The 26777-nt window shown below is 46.7% G+C and overlaps 1 protein-coding gene across 3 annotated transcripts; it reads right to left on the reverse strand.

Moving 5' to 3' along the window:
* Window positions 1-26522, reverse strand: LOC143843851 (hexokinase HKDC1-like). Of its 3 annotated transcripts, none has more exons than XM_077350549.1 (19): window positions 26405-26522; window positions 23381-23592; window positions 18188-18350; window positions 16716-16864; window positions 16070-16189; window positions 15057-15152; window positions 13786-13885; window positions 13380-13563; window positions 13111-13266; window positions 10443-10676; window positions 8892-9196; window positions 7668-7810; window positions 7448-7567; window positions 6434-6529; window positions 5832-5931; window positions 4776-4959; window positions 3136-3291; window positions 1532-1765; window positions 1-1267 (listed from the first exon to the last, which is right to left on the reverse strand). In XM_077350549.1, exons 2-19 carry the CDS (start codon window positions 23441-23443, stop codon window positions 1123-1125), a joined length of 2748 nt encoding a protein of 915 aa, XP_077206664.1. In that variant the 5' UTR covers window positions 23444-23592; window positions 26405-26522; the 3' UTR covers window positions 1-1122. The 3 variants fall into 3 exon arrangements, with proteins under 3 accessions (XP_077206664.1, XP_077206663.1, XP_077206662.1); XM_077350548.1 differs by lacking the exon at window positions 26405-26522 and adding an exon at window positions 25744-25837; XM_077350547.1 differs by lacking the exon at window positions 26405-26522 and adding an exon at window positions 23756-23842.
* Between the last annotated feature and the right edge of the window lie 255 nt (window positions 26523-26777).

The raw sequence follows: 26777 nt of genomic DNA on the forward strand, positions 1-26777 counted from the left end.
TTTTCCAACCCGATATCCTTTATTCACAGAATATATCAACACAGGACACCATTTCCTTTTCATGAGAGAATGACCAAGTGTGAAGTATTATTTCATCCTGATTAAATTTGTTTCCTGCTACAACAGAGTCCACTCCATGGGGGGGAACCTCCCACAAACATACAATGAAACAAACATATCAAAAGGATCAGTTGCGACCTAGACAGGGACAGAGTACTTACTTTATCCAGCAAAGTTATGACTTGCGTTGTAAAAAAAGGCATATAAAAATGCACAGAAACAGTACTGAATTAATAGGGATGCCAATCCCCTGATGGTGGCTGGAGATCTCCCATTATTACAACTGATCTCTATGCAACATAGATCACCTGGAGAAAGTGGCTGCTCTGGAGGATGGACTCTACGTACGGCTTTGTGCCCCACGGAAGAAGAAGAAAAGACGTTTTTAAAACTCTGCCTTTCACTACCCAAAGGATTCCAAAGTGGGTTACAAATACCTTTCCCTTTCTCTCCCTACAACAGACACCCTATGAGGTAGGTGGGGCTGAGGGAGCTCTAAGAAAACTGCTCTGTGAGAACAGTTCTAAGAGAACTATCCCAAGGTTACCCAGCTAGCTGCATGTGGAGGAGCAGGGAATAAAACCCAGGTCTCCAGATTAGTGTCCACCACCCTTAACCACAACACCACACTAGTTCTCTGAAGTCCCTCCCCTTCCTAAACCCTCCCCTCCTCCAGATCCACCCCCAAAATATCCAGGTATTTCCCAACCCAGAGCTGGCAACCCTAAGTGAATCAGAAAATAGAAGAGAGCCAAAGCAGATCACATAAATACATTTAGAAAAAAACTAATTTGGTGACCGGATTAGTTTACACAATCAGTCTGTCCTGCATTAGGCATAGAATTGAAATATCCTGGATATGATCCTCTCAAAACGTCCGGCTCCTCACAGGCATTCTATGTACATATCTAGCCAAATACCTAATATGGGATTTGACAGTCATTCTGCTTCCTCAGCCAGCCACGGTCTAGTAACAGAAGTGACTACCGCTTGTGGATGTCCGCCCCAGTGGGTTCATAAGGCTTCCCTGCAGATCTGGCGCACATGCAAGGCACGAGCAGCTCAGTTCTCGGCGATGCCATGCATTCTCTTTGCAACCGCAGTGATCAGGGCAGCTCCCTTTCCACTCCCATCTTCTGAAAGCAGGAAAGTCACATCGCAGTGGGGCGCCAGCTGTCTCACAGTTTCTTGCAGGACCCTCGAAAAACTAAGACAACAAAGAAGCAAAGGTTGCAATGCACATACAGATCAGCAAAACTAGCAGAATGCCAGCAATGACAAGGGGTGAATGTGTACGGAAGGAGAGCTTGTGTACTGCAAGGACTAAGGGGAGGGAGACCCACTTGGCATCGCCTGTGGGATCCCTGTCTGTGGCAGTCAAGAAGAAGGGTGCAGCTAGGCCTAGTATCTATGTAATATCTGCCTCCCCACAGACTACAAGAGGGGGAAGGGGGAAGAGGAAATTCCTCACTGTGGATGTAGTTTGTATAAGGTGCCATCCACGCCTACGGTGGTTTTTAGGTGCTCCAGGTTTCTGTTCTCGCGTATCTTCTCGACAACAGCCGCCAGTCCGGCTCCACAGAGCTGAGCTGCTCTCTTTGAAATGCGGCCACACACCTCCTTGACAATGATGCTGTCATCACAGGTGCTGTCGAGACCAAGCTGCTGCAGGATTTTCCTCACTTGGAGCAAAGCAAGCCGGTCACTGTCAACCAAACACAAAACAGACCTTCATGTAGATTTTTGCAGAAGTAGCAGCTGGTAGCCCTGAACTAACCCAAAAAACTTCTCTTCTACTTCATGGTTTTCAGTGGTCAGAAGACAGGCCCTCCAGTGGCACGTGGAGCCTTTTCTCTAGCAAGCAAAATAAAGCATATCTGCACCGCGGTACCAAGCGGCGCACCATTTATGCAGGTCCTAGAATGTATTACTGTTGCAATCCCATTCCTCTCTGGTGCATCACCTTAAAGGTAAAGGTAAAGGTAAAGGTATCCCCTGTGCAAGCACCGAGTCATGTCTGACCCTTGGGGTGACGCCCTCCAGCGTTTTCATGGCAGACTCAATACGGGGTGGTTTGCCAGTGCCTTCCCCAGTCATTACCGTTTACCCCCCAGCAAGCTGGGTACTCATTTTACCGACCTCGGAAGGATGGAAGGCTGAGTCAACCTTGAGCCGGCTGCTGGGATTGAACTCCCAACCTCATGGGCAGAGCTTTCAGACGGCTGCCTTACCACTCTGCGCCACAAGAGGCTCACCTTAGAGCCACTCTATAATGCTGAAATGCCACTAGATTCAACCGGCCAGTCACTCTGCTCCATCCTGAGTGCCACCCTGGGTGGGGGGTATTAATTAACGGTGGGTTATATTAATTTTCTGACACGGGAGTTAAAACAACTGGGGAAATTCTGCTCCACAAACTTACCTCAACCAGGGCTAGAGCCTTTTCAGCTCTGACCTGGTGGAACACTCTACCTGCAGGCTTAGGACTGTTCCACAGGTCCTGCAAAACTGAGTTCTTCTGCCAGGCTACTGTTGAGGCCAGGAACACTAATGAAATTCTAGCCATGCTGCTCAAAACATCAGCTAAATTACTGACTATAACATACTACAAGTTTATGCCTACATTGCCAAACCCACCAGAGGATAAATGAGAGGACAACTTTGAAATGAGCTAGTGTATGATCTTAATAATGTTATGATCTTTATAATTATTGTATTATTGTTATTATACATGTTGTTACCCGCACTGAGCCTCCAGGGATGGGAAGGCTATAAATAAAATATTATTGTTATCCCTTTATCTATACCTTGTTAAAGGCAGAGTCATGCAGAAAGGGCAGCAGAGACTGATCTTCAGGGACAGACAGGCTCATATGGGCTGATGGAAGCACTGCTGCTTTGGATGGAGGACTCTCAGGTACCATACCTGCTCAGGTCCTTTCGCTCCCTCAAATCTCCAGAAATTTTCCAGCCCAGAGGTGGCAACCCTAGCTGCTGCACAGAAACACTTTAGAGGTTTCTACAGTAGAAAGTGGGACACACACAATTTCCAACTAGAATAACAAGCAGTTTTACCTTTCAATCTGAGAGAGGAATTTGGTTTCAAATATTCCTCTGCTTCTCAGCGTTTCTGAAATCTGACCCCGGAAGAGAAGGCCTTGCTTCGTCAAGTCAATCAAAATCTGCCTCACTATTTCACCCAAGTACATCCCGCTGGTCATCTTCTCGTACCTTTTACACAAAAGATAAAACACTGTTAATAATACAACACGCATGCTGTCAAATGGGGCACTCATCGGGTTTGGATTGGCCCACACATTCTTCTTGAAGATCTGAAAGGGGTCCTGGGGTGTAACAACATGTAACAGTGGCCAACCTTGGCCTGCAAATGTGGCTTGCCCCAAAACATCTGTCAAGAATGGTAGGGGAGCTTTCCAGGGGAAAAGCAGCTGGCAAGGAATCACTGAACTTTTCTTCTGATGCCATGGCCACCTCTGCCAGCCTCCAAAATTGGAAGTCAGCCCATCTAAGGGGAAATGACTTGAAAAGACTGCCACTCCTGCATTAAGCTCAAGCCAAGAAGATTTGCTTAAGGTCGCTGGCCCCAAGGAGATCAGACTGGCCTCATCCAGGTGCCCTGGCCCCGGCCTGATGGGAACGCTCTCCCAAAGGAGATCGGAGCCCCTGCAAGACCTTGAATGGTTCGGCAGGGCTTGCAAAACAGAGCTGTCCCACCAGGCCTATGGCTAAAGCATTTGACATCATTGAATAGAGCTGACCTCCATATCAAGACCAAACTACGCATCATTTGGGGCTGACAAGACTCCTCTCCCCCTCTTTCTGTCCTTGCCATTGAAGGTTAGAATAGGCATTAAGAATGGAATTGGTTTTTAGACTTTTAATGATTTATTGTATCTGTTCATGTTTTATTACCATGTATGTTTTTCATATGATGTCCCCTGCCCCAAGTCTGAAGAGAAAGGGTGGGGGTTGTAAGTACATCGTCATCATAATCACAGCATGAGGGGAAAAGGCTTCAACACTGATGGCCACTTTCCCACATAACATTCACGCCCCTCCACTTTTTTCCACATCCCATCTTAGCATTGCTAACTCTGGCCTGGGAAAGTCCCATAGACAGAGCTTGCAGATGGGGGGATTTGCAGTGGAATTTCACCTGGAATTCTGCCCTCTCAAGCTGCCATTTTCCTCAGGTGAACTGATGCCTGTAGTCAGGAGATCTGTTGTAATTCTGGCAGGACTCTAGGCCCCATTGGGAAGTTGGAAGCCTACATCTTATCAGCCCCCAACTGGAAATGACCGAGAGGAGCTGTGGGTGGAAAGTTGGATGAAAGAGTTGGAAGAAAGAGTTCAACACTCAACCTCTTGCTCACCAGATCTCCCCTTGAAATCTTCCACCTCTCACTTGACGTGAGTTTGGCACTACATTTGAAGACATGGCCTCCAACCGTAATCTATAGTTCTGCCCTTATAACCATCAGGAACTGCCTTAAACTGTGGATCCATTGTCTGAGTCAACCATGAATGTACGCCTGCGCAGATACAATATACATCAAAAGCCTTCCTTTCCTATCCAATTATCTGGCTGCATCTCCGGATTAATCAGTTGACCAAAGCATACACTCTTTTATGTTTTTAAGATGCATCACAAACAATTCACTCATTTGCAGATGTTACAAAAACACCTGTTTTACCTCTGTTTTCCAGGGTTTAATGAACCTTCATCCACTTCTTTATCATATTTGGTCCTGATAGTATTAATGCAGCCGTTGTCCCCAAATCCTCCCCACTCTGTATTGATGCACATCCTGCCTTGATCTCCTTGGACAACTTCTATATTCTTCATGTCTTCCATGTAGCACACGTTACTGCCTGTCCCTGGGAGGAAACGAAAGTCTTGTGTGTTTTTATCTGACTTCCATGGAGAAAGCAGTAGAGACAGAAAGAGGAAAAGCAGGACAACTGGAAAATTATGAAATGTTTCCTGGAAACTAAAGGTTTTCTGGAAGAACTCAGGAATTGGGGACAGTTGACTAATAGAGCAGCTAACTAGTAAAGAAAAATAACAAAGGCAAATCAGGGTGCTAGCTTCCAGGTGGGACCTGGGGATCCCTTGGAATTACAGCTCATCTGCAGACTAAAGAGACCAGTTGTCCTGGCAAAAATGGATGTTCTGATGAGTGATCTCAATGGCTTTGTACTCTGCTGAGGTTTCCATCTTCCCCAGACTCCATCCCCAAATCTCCAGGAGTTTCCAACTTGGATCTAGCAATCCTACTTCTTAACCCCCATTGGTGGGGGGGGGGGGTGGAGACAGGGACTGGCAACCCTATTTTGAGCATTTTCTGTGGAAAGTGTCAGTATCTTCTACATATGGGCTTGATCATTTGTTAGATTTCAGGTGGGTAGCCCTGGTAGTCCGAAGCAGCAGAACAGAATTGGAGTCCAATAGCACCTTTAAGACTAACAACAGTTAATTAAAGGCATATGCTTTTGTGTCCAAGCAAATGTCTTCAGATATAAGAAGAACTGTACTTGGACATGAAAGCTTATATCTTGAATTAAACTTTGTTGGTCCTCCAGGTGCCACTGGGTTCAAACTTTAAGCATTTGTTGTATTTTGGATTATAGGTCATGTTTTGTTTCATGTTAATAGTTTGGAGTACAGAATGTATCGTATAAGGTAGTGTGCAACATCACACATTGGAAAACCTGCCCACAACAATAGGTGATGTGGCATAATTTTTTACCTGCAATGAGGCCAATTTCACAGTTTGGGTCTTCATAACCACAAGTCATCATGGTCCCCACGGTGTCATTCACAATGGCCACAATATCCAGATCAAATTCCTGCAACAAAAAACTCATTTGGTGAACATGCCTGAAGTGAGAAAGATGCCGTAAGACCAGTGATGCGACAATCTGTTTCATACTGAGGGCTAGAATATCCGAAATACACTGAGTGCCACAACTGATTTGTATATTTATATTGATTTATTTATTATTCCATTTATTAACCACCCATCACTTCATCCAGACTCGGGATGTCATACAACATATATTTCTACAATAGTGTTAAAATTAGAATATAAAAAAAATCAGAATATAAAAAAATAATAATAATTAATCGTGAAAATTCTATCCCAATGCTCCAATCTCCTATCTGGGGGGGCTGGGGTGTCTGCGGGGCAGTGTACAGTGTGACATTTTGGAAATGTTACATCAGTTATCACCAACTTGAGTTCTTAATTATGAGGAAATTTGAGTCAGTCTTTGGAAAGCCTTCTGTCACCAACACAGAAGCATGTTTGGATGACCAAACTTTAGATAATGGCAGTTCTACAAAACGTACATTTCGGCGTTTAATTGCTTCTCTGAGCATATCAACAACATCTTCTCCTTCGCAGTCTGTGGCCTTAAAACCCTTTGTCCAGCCAATGAGAGCTCCCTAGAAAGGGCAAGAGTAAAAACAACCGATGGACGAGACTTATCAATATGAGATCAAGTAGGTGGAACTTCTCAAACCAAATCACATTTTAAACAACAGCTGACTTCAAGGTCTTACAAATGTACAGTTAAGTTAGATACTTAAAGGTTATTCCCAGAACAGAACAGGAAAGCAAGTGGACCGGTGGCTCAGGCGGCGGGGATGTCTCTTGGCAAAAGACTACCTTCTCCCGGGCCTCAGTAAAATTGTCAAGTGTTGACCAGTCCCTGGTGATAAAAAGGTTGGGGACCACTGCATTAAGGCAGGAAGGGAAAAGCCATGGACCCCCTTCAGAGCTCCCGCAGTCCCCTGAAGGTCCTCAGACCCCTGGGGGGAATTCCTGTGCTTAATTGTCTACACTGCCTGAGTTTATGATTACTTCTCACACCAGCAGCCCTGACAACAGCACCATGCTACCAGGAAAAGCAGTCCTGCAATCCTGCAACATCCTTGCATAAGTTATTACCAAGATGTGGAGTCCTGACAACATCCAAGTGGTTTTTCAGTGGGAGCATCAACACAGTAATAACATACGAGTCAAGTCTAGTTGGGATTCTCTCTCCTATTAAGCATGCGTTTAATAAACCTGCATTATGTGTATGCTGAGTGCATCAGTAATGCAGGTAAATGTGCATCTTCATCAGAGGAAATCAATCTAGACTCAAGAGCTTGACATTCTTGATCTAACACAAGACCAATTTTCTCCATTTTCTAAGAAAACAAATGACAGCGCTGTTTTCCAAAATCTGATCAAGGGAGTCCACAGCAGGGTCGAAGGCAACAACAAACATTACAGATCTTTGCACTGCAGCTCTTATGCTCTTTATAAGAGAAAGCCCACATTTAAAAAAGGGCAAAAACTTGCATTCTACGGCTTACCTTATCAATGCTCGCTTGCCTGCAAGGGAAAGAAAATGTGAAGCCAAGAGGGAGTCGTGCACCTTTAATGCCCATATACTCCAAAAACTCTGCGATGCACTGAACAATGTGATCAAACAGCTGCAGGGGAGGAGGAAGAGAAACAATATTTAAGACCAATATTTTCCATGGAACTGTGGACCAAGAAAATAGAAAGAAAGCATTAGCTATTTTAATTTACCTCTTCCCCTGTTCCTTGCATAATTTCCAAAGGAATGGCAAAGATTTTATTGTACATTCGGACCGATTTGCTTCTTCTGATTTTCACGAGCAAAACTCTGAAATTTGTTCCCCCAAGATCAAGGGCAAGGAATTTTCCTTTTTCTGCAACAGAAAATCCATTGATATTTCATTATGAGTCTTCTTGTTTTTCTTAACTACAATAGGTTAACAAAATTCCTTACAGCATGGTTTTTATAATGCTTTATTTAAAAAAAATTCCACATGCCACGAGTTTCTTAAAAGGGAAACCTGAAAGATCCATTCCACCGAAAGCAGAATTACCTTGTAGCATGTCTGAAAAATCAAACATGATTCTAGTGATTTATGATGAGATTCCCATTTTATGTTATCTCACAATTATCATAATTAAGGTCTAGAAAAATACATATCAGGAAGTAAAGGGGAAAGAAATACAGCAAGGGTTGCAGATCCTTCCTGGCCACTGGCAGGTGATGAATGTGAAATCCTGGGTTGGGAAACTTCTGGAGATTTGGGGGTGTAGCCTGGGGAGGGCAGGGACCTCAGTGGGGTACAATGCCAGAGAGCCCACCCTCCAAAGCAGCCATTTTCTCCAGGGGAACTGATCTCTGTAGATGAGCTTGGATCCCAGGGGATTCCCAGGTTCTACCAGGAGATTGGCACTTCTTCATACATGATATATTATTATAATTCAATTTATTGACTGCACCCTCCCTGCTAGTGGGGTTAGGGTAATTCACATTTTAAACCAACAATGAGTAAAATACAAGTACAGTAAAAATTATTTAAAATGTATCATCACTAAAAAATGTTCCTACTTCCCCAACACTGCCATTTTGTTTGGATGACTTACTTATATTTCAGTTATATTGATGGCAGTTGGTGGGTGGGGGGAGCCTACAGTAGGGGGAGGAGGTCGAACTAGGGGACAAGAGAAGGGAGGGAGGCCCTTCTCCTAACTCTCCCCAGCCTCAACTATAGGCCTGGTGAAAGAACGCCATTTTGCAGGCCCTGAGGAATTCCGACAACTCCATCAGGGTCTGGATGTGTGCAGGCAAGACTGTGACTGCTCACTCCAGAAGGGGTTAAAATGATTAAACCTCTCTGGAAAACTCTGCCAAGTTTTTCCTATGGCTGTACAAGGGCCCACACGAAGGTATCCAGCCACAGAAGCAGAACTTCGCAGGCTTTTACGGCTTCCTACCCGTTCCATCCGGGGTGCCGCAGACAAATGTCGGCAGCATTTTCACCGTCGCTGTCGGCTGTGTCTCTTTCTTCAGGCCACGCTCCAGCTCTGTCCTCATTTTGTTTTTCACTTCTATGAGGTCCTCTTTGGTTAGCCTGAAGTAGGCCAAGATCTCATCGATCCGCTTGCGCTGCGACAACAACCTGTAGGCCACGGCGGTTACCATGGCGGCCCCTTTCCCGCTGCCGCTCTCAGAGAGCAGAAACCGAACATCGCAGTTGGGGACTAGCCTTCTGACTACTTTATGAAGACGCTTAGCATACCTAAAGAAAAAGATGAAGAATGTTAAATCCTTGCAAATACCATGTGCATCGATCGTCCCATTTCAAATACAAATACACTGCTACATGACATTTCACGCTTTGCTTCCATCACCTTGCAGTAGGGGAAGGGGAACATGTTTTCCCGATGCCTTTGACACACCAACTCCATCAAGCATATGACCACCCAGGGTCCCTTCACTCTCCACGCCTTCCAGGCCCATCACTGGCCATATTGGGAAAGGGGTTATCGACATGACCAATAAACATTTAACACATTTAAAAAATATATTAAAAATTAATTAACTCCCACTCATTTGGGAAACCATTCCAGGGCCATCAAGAAACCCTAGTATTTCATGAAACCCTGGTTGAGAAAGCCTGTTTTAGATGGCTTTAAATTAATGAGGCATTGTGTACAGTTGCTCTACATCATAGCCCATTCCAGATTCTACAAACAGGGTGAGTTGTTCGATGAAAGGAGCAATTTTTTTAAAAAGTCTGAACCATCTAAGCCTGTTGACTTCCAGCAGTTATACACAAATACACTGTAAGAACCTTTGACAGGATCAGAATAAAAATCTGTTTACATCCAAACACAACATCTTCACAAATCCAACTTGCTTTCCACACTGCAGTTGCAGGGAACTTATTTCTCTGAGCTCCACAGGCCCTGATCTGAATCAGTACCATGCCCTGTGGGGGCAGGGGGAGCAAGAGGCCCCAATATCCCCCAATGGCCTCCTTATACCATTTTTCTCAGCCATAACAGCCCTTTAGGGTTGCACAAGCACTGAATACAGCATGCAACACCTCACAAATGGGGGTGGGGGGAAAGCATCCCTCCCGTCATTTTGGCTTGGGAAAATGATCTGTGGGGGGGGGGGAAGGCTTCTCCCCTCCATGCCATGATTTCAATCCAAGTTGAGTCTGGATTGGGCCCCTGGTGCACAACATTTGTAGTGCATTGAATTAATTCAACCCATATTGTGGGGATAGTGAAGTTTCTGTTAGAAGTTTCCAGAGAATAATTTTTGTGTATGAATCATGTAGTGACCAAATAATTTAGAGTTGTAGCTGATTAAAAAGCTGGTACTCTGTGTATTGTTATCTCTATATGTATATTCCACTGTTTTACTATTGAATCTAGTAATTAGGCCAACAAAGGTATTCTGATCTGATCTGATCAGTCCTTTCTCCCTCTGGGGGAGGGGAGAATCCTGCTTCGCCCACTGCATTTTCAGCTTACTGAGGGTGTGTCTTGTATAGCGTTCCATCCATGCCAACGGTTGTACGGAGCCGAATCAGTTTTTTATTTTCACGAAGTCGCGTCAGGATGGCCGCCAAGGCTGCGGCACAAAGGTTGGCCGAACGGAACGAAACGATGGTGCAGACGTGCTGTACGGCAACACAGTCTTCTTCAGACGGGGTCAGGCCCAGTTCAGTCAGAATCTCTTTTGTATTGTTTAGGCCTTCTTTATATCTAAGCCAAGAGAACCAGAGACATGGTTAAAGGAGAAGACCTTTCAGAGGTGGAAGGATAATGTTCAGCGCTTTTTGTATAGGACCAATGAGTAGGCCAGAGAAACTACCATTCCTGAAACCTGATCCTAAATCAGGGGTCAAATCAAATCAAATTTAATACAGCACTACAGCCAGATAAAACACCAGAAAACACTGGGAACCGATACAAAATTTAAAAATATTTACAATTGCATGATTAATAGGTACATTAATTGCATAATAAAATTCCTCTAAAACACCTTTAATTGAGCTTGAGTTGTCCTTCCTGTGTGCTAAGCACATGAGTGCAAAATTTGGCAATCTGCTTAATAATATGGACCTTACTATTCCACAGGAGAAATCTAACTTTTCCTTTGTTAGAGCTAATGGAGGAATCCCTGAGTAATGGGAGGATGGATTTATTTTTTGCAGAGTTGAAGGTAGGGAACCTTAAGAGGCTGTGCTTGATTGACTCTATCTCCCTGGAATTACAGGGGCAGAGTCTTTCAGCTACTGGGATTTTCTTGAAGCGGCCCACCAGCATGGCAGAAGGCAACACAGAGCATCTTGCTACTGTGAATGCTCCCCTATAGTATTTTGTTTCCGAACAGGAGAGGTAGTCTACAGAGGCTTGAATATATCAGGGATCATTATAGAACTAAAAGAAGTGGTGCAAGATTGAAAATTGTTTGTGGTCACAGTTGAGCCACAGGATCGCCAAGAGTCTGATTCAACTGACTGGCTAACATCATCACCAAATCAGGGGTGGCCAAATGGTAGCTCTCCTGATGTTCATGGACTACAATTGCCATGCAGGATGCTGGCTGGGGCTCATAGTAATTGTAGTCTATGGACATCTGGAGAGCCACAGTTTGGCCACCCCAGTCAATAATGGTATGGACCACGTGGATTGCTCTTCATTTTGCCCTCTTAAGTTTTATTTATTTAAAATATTTATTAGCTGCCTTTCTTCCAAATGGAGCTCAAGGCATCTTCCAATCTGTACACCGCCCGTGGCGCCGCGGGCGCCACGGACTAAATAAAACAGTAAGCCCTCCTGGGGCGGGATGTGTCTGGGATGAGGAAGGGTCCGGATTGGACCCTTCCTCATGACAGACAATCGGAGGGACCAATTGGCAGGCGCTTCGCTTGGTCCCTCTGATTCCCAGCAACTGCGAGCCGTGCACAGTGCGGCTCGCAGTTGCTCCCAGGCCACCGCCCGAGGAAACCCCTGCCAGTTGCTCCCGGCCTGATGCGGTGAGAGGCACTTCGCGCCTCTCGCCGCGTCAGGCCGCCGCCCGAGGGAGCCCCCGACAGTCGCGCAGAGCGCGGCTGCCGGGGGCTCCCTGCCCGGCGGCCTGACGCGGCGAGAAGCGCGAAGCGCCTCTCGCTGCGTCAGGCCACCGCCCGAGGAAACCCCTGCCAGTTGCTCCCGGCCTGACGCGGTGAGAGGCGCTTTGCGCCTCTCGCCGCATCAGGCCGCCGCCCGAGGGAGCCACCGACAGTCACGCGGAGCGCGGCTGCCAGGGGCTCCCTGCCCGGCGGCCTGACGCTGCGAGAGGCGCGAAGCGCCTCTCACCGCATCAGGCCGCCGCCACAGAAATAACGACGGCGACTCGCACAACCCAGCTGACCTGCGGGCACCGGCAGCAGCGGCAACGCGATCGACGCCGGTGCCGTGATTGGGGGCACCGGAAGAGCCGCCATTACTCAAGGAAGCGGCGCCGCGATTGCCGGCGCCGCCCGCCCAGCAAACGGCCGTGCCCAGCCCGCGATTGTCGGAGGGACCTTTGCTGCGCCGCCGAGGCCTCGCTCTGCCGCGGCAGCAACTCGCCTGCCAGCACCACGCCCCGCCGAGAAGGAGCCACGACGACGAGCAGCCTTCAGGAACCGTGGAGCTGCCGCTGAGGAGCCGCCGCAGCCCAGCGCGCCGAGGAGCCCAACCCGCTGAGGAGCCACCGAGGAGCCGCCGCCCGCCTCCTCTTTAAGGTCGCCTTCTGTCCCTCGCTCTGGCCCCCGCCTCCTAGCGCCCATTGTATCCTTTATACAATGGGCTTTTTTACTAGTTAATAATAATCAATCATAATCATAATCATAATGTTTGTATTCTGCCCCTCTGAAACAACAAAAGAGGGAACAAAGTAACCCAGCGTATATACACAAGCTAGGAGCCTAAAAGGTTGAGCAGCAGCAGTAATCATGGGGTTGTCACTGAAAAGGCCCTGCCAAAATGGCATCATTTCCACCTCTGGCTTCTACATGTCCCTCTGACTTGATCTCTGCCAGGCTGCCACACCAGTCTGCTAAAGCTGAAGACAGAACCAATCAGCCCAACAACTGAGCTTGGTGTTCATACAGGCCACATCAGAACTGAACTAGCTCCATTTGTGTGAAGCAATCTTAAGGTGTCTTACTTTTCCATGGCAGCAACATGCCTTGTCTCGATCTTGCCTTTAGTGCAGAGATCCGTTGATAACTTCCCATTGAAAAGTAATTTTTCTCTTGCCATTTTCAGAAGGATAAGCCTGACAAGTTCTCCTAAGTACAATCCACTGATCATCTTCTCAAATCTGCAGTTGAACAAAAGTTGGAGTCACATAATGTGAAGGTGTCCAAAGGAAGCCATGTCTACCAGCTACATTATTAGAAAGAAGACTTACGCCAGTACCAAGACTAAACTTACAGTTGTTTCCCAGGATTAATAGAACCCAAGTCAATCTCTCTGTCAAACTCGGTCCGAATGCCTTCTAATGAGCCGTCATCTCCAAAAGCTCCCCATTCTGTGTTGATGCACATCCGCCCTTCATCACCTTCCACAAGGTCAATATTGCTCATCTCCTCCATGTAGCAAGCATTTGTGCCAGTTCCTGAACCCATCAGATGGGGATGAGAAGAAGGGGGAAGGAGAGAAAAAGGCTGTTATAACCTCATTTCAAAACAATGAGAGAGAGACAGAGAGACATAGAGAGAGAACATTTTCTTAGCCTCTATCTTTCACGGAATCCAGGATCCATTTCCATGCCTTTCAGGTATCAAACACCAGCTTGAGCTAAGTTAGCCCTGCTTCTTTTGAGACGTTACACAATTACCAATAATGACACCAACTTCACACCGTTGATCATCATATCCACAGGTCATCATTGTTCCCACCGTGTCATTTACCAAGGCAAGGACATCCACATCAATGTCCTAAGGGGATAAATGAAAGCTATTAGTAAAATTTTAAAAGAATCAAATAATATTGTCTCAAATATATATATATACACACATACATTGCACTTTTAATACAACTAAGCAATTAGATACTTTCAAGATGAACTGATTTTCCAAACCTATGTTTCTAGCATCTTAACACAGCCCGCGGTGCCGCGGGCGCTGCGGACTAAATAAAGCCATAAGGGCTTAGGGGGAGTTAGGGCGGGCTCTGTCTGGGATGAGGAAGGGTGCCGATTGGCCCCTTCCTCTGGACAGACCATCGGCGGGGCCAATCAGTGGATTGGCCTCACCGATTCCCGCTCTGGCAAAAAGGGAGCAACTGTGAGTTGCTCCCTTGCCGGCGGCCTGACGCGTTGGGAGGCGTCAGGCCGCTGCCAAGGGAGCCCCCGTCAGCCGTGCTGCGCGCAACTGCCAGAGGCTCCCTTGCCTAGCGCCCGCTGTATTTTGATTACAGCGGCCTTTATTACTAGTATGTACATAATTCCTTTATGTAATTAACTAGGGACAAAGCATGTTGCACTCAGGAATATAACAGGTGCTAGATTGGGGGCAATGGGGGATGGAAGAGCTCTGCAGATGGTGTCTCCCTCCCCCCAGGACTTGGAAAGGCTGCAGGCTGGAGATCCCTGGGAAGCAAACTCATTGGCAGGGGCAGCTCTCACACAGCAGGGATTTGCAACCTCTGAGGGAAGTAGAACGAGGAGGTGGTAGAGTGGGGGACGGGAGGCAATTGGCTGGCTGCTGGACAGACAGGCAAGCAGGTTGGAGGAGGAGGCACTCAGGGGCGGGACAGCTGCCCTGAGTGAGTGTTAAGCAATGAGTGGCGCTTAAGCTCCTCCTCCTAGCCATTGCCAAAAATATTAAGTGGAACAGATTAGCTCATTCAATGAACCAATATGACTTTGCAAGCCATAATGAGATGATAACTGAATACAGTCATGACATATGTCAAACATGAGAAAACCATTTAAAAATACAACATTTCAATCTGGGAAGGGGAGAAATCATCTGCTAGATCCTCACTACTATTCTAGATGGGCTTTCAGCACATCTCTCTCCCAGCATGCACATCTGAGCTTTTACATGCATATGTTGAAATGGCCCCTTCCAAATCTATATGATTGTTTTTTAACTTTAAACTTGCCTGGTGTTTCCTGAGGGCTTTGCGTAGAGAGCTCACCACGTCTGTCTGGTGCACTCCTCGGACTTTAAAGTGTTTTGTCCAAGAAAGCAGCACACCCTTAAAAAAAGTCACCATTATTAATGATCAGCATTTACACAGCATTGTCATGCAGGGCGTTTGATGGAGACGGGCAAAAGTACACAGACTGGGACCAGGGTGGCCAAACTGTGGCTCTCCAGATGGCCATGGACTAGAATTCCCATGAGCCCCTGCACAAGCTAGCAGTTGTATGACATTAATGAATGCTGAATGTGGATAGTTTCTGGCTCAGGACATGTAGAGTTGCTAGCTCTGGGTTGGGAAATATCTAGAGATCTAGGGGGGGTAGACCCTGAAGAAGGCAGGGTTTGGAGAGATGAGGATATCAGAGAGGGATAAAGCCATAAAATCCATCCTCCTAAGCAGCCATTTTGTTCAGGGGAACTGACCTCTGTAACCTGGAACCAGTTGTAACTCCAGAGATCTCCAGCCACCACCTGGAGACCGGCAAGTTTACTCAGAGGATAAGCACTTTGCCCTGTGACTTGCAGCCTGTGGCTTCAGTTCAGCTAGCCCATGAATCCAGGCCCAACAAAACAGCATTTACTGGACCCCGAACCTCCCGCTTTTGATCCCATGAAATGGATCTGACCAGCCATGGGCCTGTTAGACTGTTTACCCTGTTAAAATGTTATCTCCTCTGTTTATTATTATTGTTATTACTATTAGTGTTACCTTCATTCATTATAATCACCATGTTTGATGTATTGTTCCTGTTATGTTCTATATGAGCTGGCCTGAGCCTTAGGAGAGGGTGGTATACAAATGCAATCAATTAAAAAAAACCCAAAATCACTTACACTGATTTTATGGAATAACTTCTGTATCCTTCTAGGATCTCAAACACAGCTCTAGCACCCCACACAATAATTCTGCTGAAGACTGACTCTGTGTGAAAAGCCCCCAGTACTGCTGTGGATTCGTGTTGGTCTTACCTCCTCTAATTTATTCTGCCTACAAGGAAAAGAAAAGGTAAAGCCAAGAGGCAACTTCTTGTGCTTTATGTCCTTGGCTTCCATGAAGTCGGTGAGACACTCTGCAACGTATTTAAACAGCTATGCAAAACAGAAAAGAAACATTTGCCAGTTACTTGTGTAATCCTATTATATAGCGTCCTGCGTTTTCTGCCTTCGCTCCCATATTCTGGGCAGCTCCAATGGAGCTGAATGTTTGGAATAGTCTCAACATTCACAATCAATACATTTTCTGCAGGAGAAAGAAAGCTGTGCATCTGATCCAGATCAGCAGAAGTTCTGCATGCTCGTCAATAGTAATCATTAGATTTCGCGCAGGAAAATCCAACTGCAAAAATGTTTATGACACAAGTGTTCCTACAAGTCACTCGGTGTCAAGCGCATTCTGCACTATCCAAAGTGTGCGGAATGCTAGGAGCCCATCAGATACAGCAACCATGATTTTTAGTAAGCTAGGCTGTTTTCCAGAACCATTTGCTGAACAGCAGTCCTGATGTGTTACCCCTTTGATCTGGAGCTTGCCAATATTCAAAGCGCTAAAAGCTGGCCTGATCAAGGACCAAATCCAACACAATGAGCAAATTGTTCTGTGAGCGGTGCTGCTTACCTCTGTTCCACTCCCATGTATGATTTCTTTGGGTGTTGGGTAGAACTGACTCTCCATTTGAACATTTTGCTTCCCATCTTCTGACACTTTGACCTTCAGGACTCTAAATTTAGAGCCACCAAGGTCTAAAGCCAGGAAATCACCCTTTTCTGTAATGTGAACAACAAATATGGTCACAGCTCCACACCATGATTCCTTGTGAGCCTTGAGAGTCCCACTTGGGGACTGCTGCTGCTCCCCAAACGGGTCTTTATAACCAACATTCTGGAAAAGTACAAGACAGTCAAAGGTTCACTTCAATTCTTGGCTCTCTCTGTCACCCTTCTGGAGTGACCTAAGCAGCAGAGATGGTCCCATCTCTTGACATTTCTTCAAGAGTCTGTCTATAGGGCCTGTCTACAGAGACACTTCTTGGACAACTAGAGCCACAACCCCAGAGAAAAGGCACACCACAAAATTTCTTCACTGCTTCAATAGCTTTTAAGACTTCAGAGTTCTCTCTCTCCTTCCTTGACTGCTTAACATAAGCCTTTTGGGAAATCTCAGCATAGTTCCCCACCAAGTACCCTAGGTCAGTGGTCCCCAACCCCTGATCTGGGGACCGGTACTGGTCCGTGGATCAGTCAGTACCGGGCCGCAGCTCCTCCTCGTCCTCCTCCCTGGCTGCTGCCTCGGTGTCAAGCGCAGACAAAACTCACAAACAAACTTCTATAGAAAGAAAGCTTTAATTGGGAGTAGATCTGAACACTAACATTCGAAGTCAAGACTGTTCGATATCAGGAAAGCAGACAGTTATCAATACAATTCTCCCGACGAAATCTAAGCATTCCCAAGGGAGGGGGCTACCCTCTCACCCAGGTGCCATCCCGGGCTTCCTGCCAGGGTGTTGAAGTTAGCATGGCCTTGGTCAGGCCGGCGCCCCAGGCTAGCCGATAAGATGTTTACAGGAACACCTGTAACAATGTTTCACAGCAGGGAGACTATGCAGTGTGAAAATGCAGAGATCAAAGAAGGGGGGGGAATCAAAGGAAAACTACAGGCATAAGCAATCTGGTTACATGGGAACATTCAGGCAAAGACACAGCACACCCAAAATGGAGCCTCTCTGATTCACTGAAATACAAACATGGCAGAGAGCAGGGAATGATCCTGGCACTCAGGGGCTGCCTTGCTACTCTGCCACCGGCTCATTTTGGTGCTCTCCAGAGGCCGCCATGGCTGGGGCTACCCCTCTGAGTGGAACTGCGCAGCTGCTGTTGACAGCACCCCCCAGCAGGCAGCGGGAAGTCAGGGGCGCCGGCAGGAAAGCAAGTGGAGCAGGGGCTCAGGCGGCAGCGACATCCCTCAGCAAAGGACTACCCCCCCAGGCCTCAGTAAAATTGTCAAGCGTTGACCAATCCCCGGTGCTAAAAAGGTTGGGGACCACTGCCCTAGGATAAGATGATGGGAATAAGTCCAAAATGGCCACTTACCTGAGCCATCAGGAGTTGATCGCACAAATGTTGGCAGCATTTTTAAGGTAGCTGTGGGGTTGGTGTCTCTTCCCAGGCCCTTCACCATCTCTGCCTGGAAGCGTTTCATCACATCCAGCAGGACTTCATCAGAGAGCCGCATGTGGTAGAGGTACCGATCAACCTGGAGAGACACACGACAGGTACCGCTATGAAACAGGTCTAGTGACCTGACCCAGGAAAGTGAAAAAGTTATACCAGTTCATCACCTACATAGGATCGTTTGTAGTAGCTAGGGACCTCATAGGCTTGCCATCTCTGGCTTTGAACATTCCTGGAGTTTTGGGGCAGTGCCTGGGAGGGTTTGGGGAAGGCAGGGAGCTCAATGCAAATGTGTTTCCATAGAGCAGGGGTTCACAACAGGGTGGCTATGGACACTACAATGCCTGCCAATAGTTTTTAGGACTGGCTTTCTCAACCAGGGTTCTATGAAACCCTGGGGTTTCTTGACAGCCCTGGGTTTCCTGAATGGGTGCTAGTTGATTAATTGTTTGATATATGTTTAAAGTTTGTTAAGCATTTATTGGGTGATATGACCATATATGGTTATGCTGACCTATTCGTCCCTCCTGAACTGGCCAATGATGGGCCTGGAGGGAGTGGGGAAGGGAGGGGCCCTGGGTGGGAGTGTACACAGTCATGCTTCCCAACCGTATTCTGCACAATCGTGCCACTTCTGGGGTTTCTCAAAGCCTGAAGAATGTTTCAGGGGGTTCTCAATGGTAATTAAGAAAGCCGAGAAAAGCTGTTTAGAAAGTGGGCGTGGCCTGGTGCATTCCTGCCCCATCCCCAGCAGGGATCTGATTGGCTTTGCAGATTATTTTTAAGTTGCTGTACAAAAAAGCTTACCGTCAGTCACTCAGCAAAGCTATGTGTGTACAAGTAAATGTTTATAAACAATATGCGGGTTTTAAAAGGCTTTCTGTTAAACAGAGCTTCTGCCTGAAATACTCAAAAGTTATTTTTAGAGTTATGCATAACACATGGATGTAGCCAACCATTCACAGATTTTGCAAAGAGGGATTTTTCTCCCTCTTTCCCCCTCTTACTGTGATCCCCTGAAGGCCTCCCCCCAGTTTAGTTCTGCGGAAGGTCAGCAGAGGGTAACAGACCAACAAAATGGGGGTCTGCAGTGCGATTACAGAACTGGCAGAAATTGCTGCCCCCTCTTCTGAAGTGCCATGAAGTTGTCAGTACCATGAACTGTCAGAACAGTGTGGCTGGATACATGCCACAGTTCCAAAACAAAATTTTAATACCACATGGGGAAAGCAACTCCGTAAACATTTGAAGTTTTTTCTCATAATTAGACTATATGAGATGTATAAAAGGTTGCCTTTATATATGCACGGACAAAAAAGAAATAAGAAAAATTCCTGTAATCATTGAAAGGACCAGAAGAAAAAAGATGCTCTCTAATACAGCGGTCCCCAACTTTTTTACGGTTGAGGACCGCCTCTGGTGGTGGGGAACAGCTGGCGGCCCGGGTGCCACGCATGCACGTTTTCACCACCAGGGGGACATGCCAGCGGCCGCGCCTGCCTCCCCCCCTCGCAGCAAGAAGCTAGCCGGGCTGCTTTGGCGGCCGCTTCACTTGTGGCCTGGTGAGCTTCTCGCTGCGGGGGGGGGGGGGGAGAGGCAGGCATGGCCGCCGCCGGCCCATTAACGAGACTTTCGCGGCCCGGTACCAGGCCGCGGACCGGGGGCTGATGACCCCCACTCTAATAGACCCAATCAAGGTGTGTTATGCCTCCCAACCTGCTGTACCATGTCAGGCCAATGGTCCTAGTTCAATATTTACTCTCATAGGCTGTTGCTCCTTAGAAACTGAGGTACAGAAATATTTCGCCTAGCAGCAGTTCTGCAAGATCGTTTTTTTGACAGTAGATGCCAGGATCTAGACATGGGACCTCTTTTATGTGCTTTACCACATGAGTCACAGCCTCCTCAGAAGCATACTCTGATCTGGAAGCCTCTATATGAAAAGCTTGCTCCCTGCCACTGAGAGACAACATTTTCAGATCTGGAGAGACAGAGGTCATCTTGAATTTAACAGGAATGAATTTACCCGAAGTAAGCCCACTTCAGTTATGCCGACTTTGGTGCAAGAGACAGAAACATATGGTTAATTCTGCTGTCAAAATGGGTGGGACTTGATTGCACCCTTGATTTTAAAAGCATCATTTCAATAAGCAGCAGGGTTTGGCCATAGTTAGAAAGAGGAGCATTTTACCAGTCAGTGTCCAGGATATCATATGTCAGAGGAGAAAGTTTTTTTTTATGATTTCTATAACCATCTAGAAATTTTACTTTTCAAATACAGATTAAATAGAGTGGATTTTAGGGACAGTCACCTGGTGGTGGTGTCAAGTAATAAGAGTGACGTGATGGGAAGGGAATTCTGTTTACAAGGACGTTAAACAAATAGGTGCATTCTGTACTCATGAGGCACGGCTGGGACATATTGCCCATTCTTGGTCCCTTTTAAAACCAATGAGCAGAAATGATCCACTGCGCTTCCATGTCAACACAGATAACAATAGTTGGAAGCCTCTTGGTCACTGCCAGGACCTTGGGAAATGCAGTTAAGTGACATAACAGAATGAGATCTGCAGAGGAGAGCAAGGCCCTAAAAGTAGGGGAACCCAATGCCTTCTTAGAGGACAGGTCCCCCCTATTTGTGTGTTCACCCTCTTTGGAGCTCCTTTAAAAAAACTGAGGAAAATGTCCTCTTTTGAGGTTGGAAAGTTACAAATTAATTCAAAAGCACTTTTGGCTAAACATCTGGAAGAAGATCCTGACAGAGTGGTTCCTCAGTGGAACAGGCTTCCTCAGGAGGTGGTGGGTTCTCCTTCTCTGGAAGTTTTAAAGCAGAGGCTGGATAGCCATCTGACAGAAAGGCTGATTCTGTGAACTTAGGCAGATAGTGGGTGGGCAGAAGGGACTGTATCAGTTCTTGGCTCTTGTGGCCCTTTCTTGCACGCCCAGGGAAATGCCCATTGACAGTTTGGGATTAGGAAGCAAATTTCTCCCAGGCCAGACTGGCCAGGGGTTCTTGGAGGGAGGGTTGGGGGGGGCATCATCTAGGCATGGAATTGGGGTCACTGTGGGTGGGCAGGTAGTTGTGAATTCCCTGCATTCTGCAGGGAGCTGGGCTAGATGACCCAGGAGATCCCTTCCAATTCTATAATTCTATTTACTATCCCTAGTTAGTAGCAGTTTGTCCATTAACTGTGACTATTATCAGTCTATTATTTATTAAAGGCCCTGAGTTTTATGCAGTATCCTTACTCCGCCTTCTTTCTTTAGATAAAGTCACAGGTAAATCAATCCTGCTAGCAGATGGTGACTAAAATGAGCCATGATAGAAGTCGGAGTAAATTGATGTTGCTTCTTGGTGGAAGAACAGGATATAAAAGTAAAATAAAAGAATAAATGGAGGGAAATCACCCACAGCTTTTTAAAAAATGATCCAGGTTGTCCCCTTGTTAAGCTGAGAAGCAAACATAGTTTCCATCGGGCCCTAAAAGTTCCTTCAACTAATCAGTTGACTCATTCCCACAAAACACCCAGTAATACAATTGCTTCACTTAACAGCCAGCTTCGGTCACAGAGATTAGAGGTTTCACTGTGGACATTCCATTAAGACAACCTGGTAATGACTCAAAAGTAAAGGGCAATGGGCTAAGGAGAACAGGCGTAAGGGAAGACTACAGGATAACATGTTTATAACATTATGCATGTGGTGGAGAGAGCTGACAAAGAGAACATTTCCATCCTTTCTCAAAATGCTAGACCTTGAGAGCATCCAATAAAGCTAATGGGCAGTAGATTCAGGACAGACAAAAGGATATTCTTTACACAGAGAGAAATTAAAATATAGAATTTGCTGCCAAAGGGGGTAGTGATAACAACAAGAATAAATGACTTTTAAAAGGGGATTAGAAGGATTCAAGGAGGATATGTTTATCAGTGGCTACTAGCCTTAGTGGCTAAAGGGCGCCTCTACACTCAGAGGCAGTCAACCACAGAATCCCAGTGGCCAGAGGCAACTTTAGGGGAAAGCCTTGGCCTCTGTGCCCTGTGGTTGGCCCTCCGTAGGTTGGCCACTATGTGAGCCAAGTTGCTGGACTAGATGGACCACTAATCTGACCCAGCAGACAAGCAAGAGGGCAACCTGATCAAGAATTGCCACAGGTCTTATCCCTGCATGTTCCAGAATAAAAGATCTGACACCCATTTGCCCAATGACAGGCAACGTTATCCTCCTATATAATTCAACACATGTTGGCCAGAGCTCTAAAAAGTAATCTGTTGGAAACGAACCACTCCCCCTTCCTCCTCAACTCCCCTCCCCATGCACACATTCCAGTCCAAGAGGAATTAAGACACCAGTGGTACAATCCTAAACAGATACACCCTTAAAAGCCCATTGATATTAGTAGATTTAGAAGGGTTTAACTGTGAATGGAGGGTGGCCCTATGAATGTTTTAGTTTGTCGGGTTACTCCTCCATGACAGGCTGGAATGCATCCCTTTTTACAAGTTTAGAATCAGTTCCTTGGCCCATCTCTTAAGTGGCAGTTCAGTTACTGCACAGATACCAGTCTCCAGGTGGGACCTGGGGATCCCCTGGTTTAACAGCTCATCTCCAGACAACAGAGATCAGCTCCCCTGGAGAAAATGGCTGCTTTGGAGGGCAGGCTCCATAGCATTATATTCCACTGGGGGACCTCCTGCCCCAAATCCCACCCACTCCTGGACCCAACCCCTGAGTCTCCAGGTATTTCCCAGCCCAGAGCTGGGAACCCTATGGCACATGACTTTAATCAGATTACATTCCTGGGCTCCAAAATTTCTTGGATCAAGTTTATAGCCCGGATTAGTAGCTCAGTCTTTGTACGGCTGTCTATTCACTGTTACGATTGTCAGTCCATTATTGATTAAAGATGGTATCATCACAAAGACTTCTTTCATTAGATAAAGACACTCCAAAAACCTTTTTGTTATCATTAAATTTAAACTACCCAAATTAACTTTGTCTTGCTTTTGTTAAGGGAGCACCAAAGCCGCCCTCAAACCTCTAGGGGGTTGCAGAAAAACACAGTGTGGGACAAACCAACTTGGAAACCAGCCAACCCATTCAAATCTTACCTTTTTGATCTGGTCCTCTTTCAGCTTGGTGAAATAAAAAGCCACCAAGTGTACAGCAAACATCTTCTCAGATCACTGGGTCACGAGCTGATGAGATCGACGTGCGTCTCCCGTCCCAGACCGTATTCATCTCCTGAGGACCAAGGAGTCCTTCTTCAGCTCTGCCCTTTCCCAGCCGAGAGGCAAGAGTCCCCCTGCCCAAGCCGTTCAGCCTGATTGGTTCAATGATTAAACTTCAGCCTTTTGCTCTCGGTCTCCCCCCCCCCCTCCGTCCCTCCCCTTGTTCAGGCACGGTCTCCTACAGGGCAGGTGGCCAGTTGCCAATAACGGAGAAGAGAAATTATTAGTTAACTGGCCCAACTCTGGCATTTCTACCTCTGAACAGTCTGGTTGCTATGGAGGATTCTTCGCCTGACCCCAGCCCAGCATGATTTCCCACTGCACGGGCCGGCTTCCAAAGAGGAAAGAGTAACAAACACCAGCCTCTTCAATGGGCATTATCTCACTGGGACACATGACCGGGGGAGGGGATTATGGGAACAGTGGATATCCCCCCCCCCCCCCCCAAAGTCGGCTCTGCAGTGCTTGACAGATCTTTTCAGGGTTTGTTCCCAGGCATGTTTGTCGCATGTTTACGTGTCTTTGTGCCCTGCCCGGATTGCTCTTCTGAAGTGTCCCAAGGCACCTGTTGGCTTAACAGGGAGATCCATCTGCAGGAAGGCCACAATTTTCTCATCAAAGAGTTTGGAGAGTGAAAAAAAATGGCAATATGACAAGCATATTCTTAAGAGACCAGACCAAGCTCCCCCTACCCTGTCACATGGACACATGAAGGTGCCTTATACTGAATTGGGTCATCCATCAAGGTCAGCATGGTATACTTGAACTGGCAGCGCCTCTCCAGAGTTTCAGGCAGGGATTTTTAACTGGAGATGCTGGGATTAGAACCCAGGACCTTCTGCATGCCAAGTAGATGCTTTATCACTCAGCCACAGTCCATCCCCCAGTCCAGAATTCTGTTTCCAACAGCAGGCCACTAGTTGCCCAGCCTGTGAAATGATTACAGTCTTCCCTAATTTCTCCTAGTGCTTGCTATTTAGAGATCAACTGCCCATGCATATGGAGGTTCAACTCAACTATCATGGTTAATGGGCAGTCCTAGACAGACCAGTCCTCTGTGAAGAACTTGGACCTCCTTTTAAAGCCATCTAAGGTAGCGGTCCTCATCATGTCTTCTGACTGTGAATGCCCCATTTCGATTAGACATTGGGTTCACAGGAATACGTGCTGTTATCAAGTCTTAAGCTCACCACCATTCAGTTTTACTAGGTGAGCCATTGCACTATCAGAGAAATGATAGCAAGAGGGAATTAGGCCTGCCGATCAGTAGCTGGATTAGAGTATACTTGCGTACGACCAAAGTCTGCCCTAGATTTTGGCTCTAATCCAGCGAGAGCTGCAGTCCCACGCACAGTTAGTAGCTACCCATGGCCGGTGAGTTTGCATGCCCAAAGGAACAGGCATCTCCATCGACACATGGCAGTGTGGGTGAGATCGCATGGGAAACATTGCATTTAACGGTTCGTCATAATGTGGATGCATGTTAGCGTCCAGTCGGCACCTGTGCCATTTCAGCAAGGGAATCCCCACACTGAAATCCAGGTCCCCCTCTTGCTGGACAGAGTGGGTGTCCTTGAAGAGCCCGTCTGGCAAACAAGAGGGAAGCCAAACATTTCTGACTGTCATGCAACAGAATAAGGTGACCAGATTGTCCCACTTTTGGAGGGACATCTGGGGGTACCTGGCAAATTGTACTTACGTTGAAATTAAAAATATATATATTACAATGCTATTTTTGCATTCTATGTGTTCTATGATACTTTTTGTTGCTCCATATAGACCAAATTTTTAATCAAGAACTCCCCCCCCCCCCGGTCAATGGTGTCCCGCTTTACCAATGTTAGAATCTGGTCACCTTATGCAAGAACCTACGCAAAGACTTCCTGAAAGCCCGGGGGGGGGGGGGTGTGACAGTTTTTGCAGTGTAGGATGCAGACTTCAAGAGTCCCTTCCAAGCTGGCACAGACACAAGAAAGTGCCCAACCACGTGGGTCGCCACTTCCTTCGTAGCACAATAAATGGATGGCAAGAGGCCAGCAGGAGATCCTTTGCATTGTCCTCGACAATCAGAAATCACTGGTGTGTCCCTCCCCCCTCCCCCGGAAGCCTTTGATGTTGGACCACTAGTCTCTGAAGAAGTGCTTGCCACAGAGAACAGCCTGCATCTAGGAAAAGGGACCGAGAAAGCCAGCCAGCCTTGTTTTCTCCTGCCTTTCATGAAAGATATCAAGCTTCTTACTCACCCACCCATTCTAGGAAAACATCTTTGCCACAGCAGGAAGCATTAGCCTCTGCCTGCTCAGGCAAAGCTCTGGGATCCAGGTTCAAAATGCCACTCTGACATGGCCGGTCACCCTCTTTCAGCCTGATGACCTCACAGAGCCATTGTGATGTCAGGCACAGCCATTGGCCCTTTGGTTCCCCAGGGAACCTATCATTTGGGCCCATCCCTCCATTTCAGGAGAGAGAAAAGTGAGACATCTAGAGATAATGATTTATTTAAAAAAGAAAAAAAAGAGAATAAATTCATATCCATTCACTTTGGTCCTAATTCCAGTCTTCACGCCCACTAGGGGTACCAGCCTCCAGGCAGGAGCTGGGGATCCTCTGGAATTACAGCTCATCTCCGGAGAACAGCTCCCCTTGAGACAATGGATGCTTTGGAGGGTGGGCTGCATGGCACGGGGCCATACGGAGGTCCCTGTCCTCCTCTGGCTCCATCCCCAAATCTCCAGGAATTTTCCACCCTGGATCTGTCAATTCTATCTGCAACACAAGCCACACACTTTGCCTCACTTGAGGGTCACTACACACAACAACAATACAGGGAAAGAAGAACTCTCCTAAGTACCAGTTTCATATCGCTACACTAACCAAATCCAGAGGGCACTAAAATGTACTTACGGTCCCCAAGCATAAAGAACTCTGTTTGGTATTTCTTCCTTTCAGACTTGTTCAAAGGAGACGAATCCGTTACTACCCCCCTGCCATTCATTCAGGTCATGTGAATCCAGCACTCATCATCAAGGCTAATTGCGTCCACATCATTACCACGGCAGAAAACCTCCATCCAAATCAGCCTTAGAAACGCCTGAACAAACTTCAGAGGCCTTACGACAGTTACTATGGAGTCCCTATGGGAACAAGCAGCGAATTAAAGGAACTGTTAATCTCAGCAAAAAATCCCAAAGAATGTCCTGGGCTTCGTCGTCCTTCAAAGGTTCCCAGCTCAGACACCAGATTTCACTTCCATCTTTCTTAAGAGCACGCAGCTCAA

Source organism: Paroedura picta, chromosome 8 (assembly GCF_049243985.1).
Source record: "Paroedura picta isolate Pp20150507F chromosome 8, Ppicta_v3.0, whole genome shotgun sequence".
NCBI lineage: Eukaryota > Metazoa > Chordata > Lepidosauria > Squamata > Gekkonidae > Paroedura > Paroedura picta.

Bases quoted from the DNA above. Each gene is read 5' to 3' on its own strand.
- LOC143843851 (XM_077350549.1), bottom strand. From the start codon at position 23,443: ATGTTTGCTGTACACTTGGTGGCTTTTTATTTCACCAAGCTGAAAGAG. The intron at 4,960-5,831 runs GTAAAAAATTAT...GTTTCCTCCCAG, and splicing joins TGAAATTGGCCTCATTGCAG to GGACAGGCAGTAACGTGTGC. The intron at 1,268-1,531 runs GTGAGGAATTTC...TTGTTGTCTTAG, and splicing joins TTATACAAACTACATCCACA to TTTTTCGAGGGTCCTGCAAG.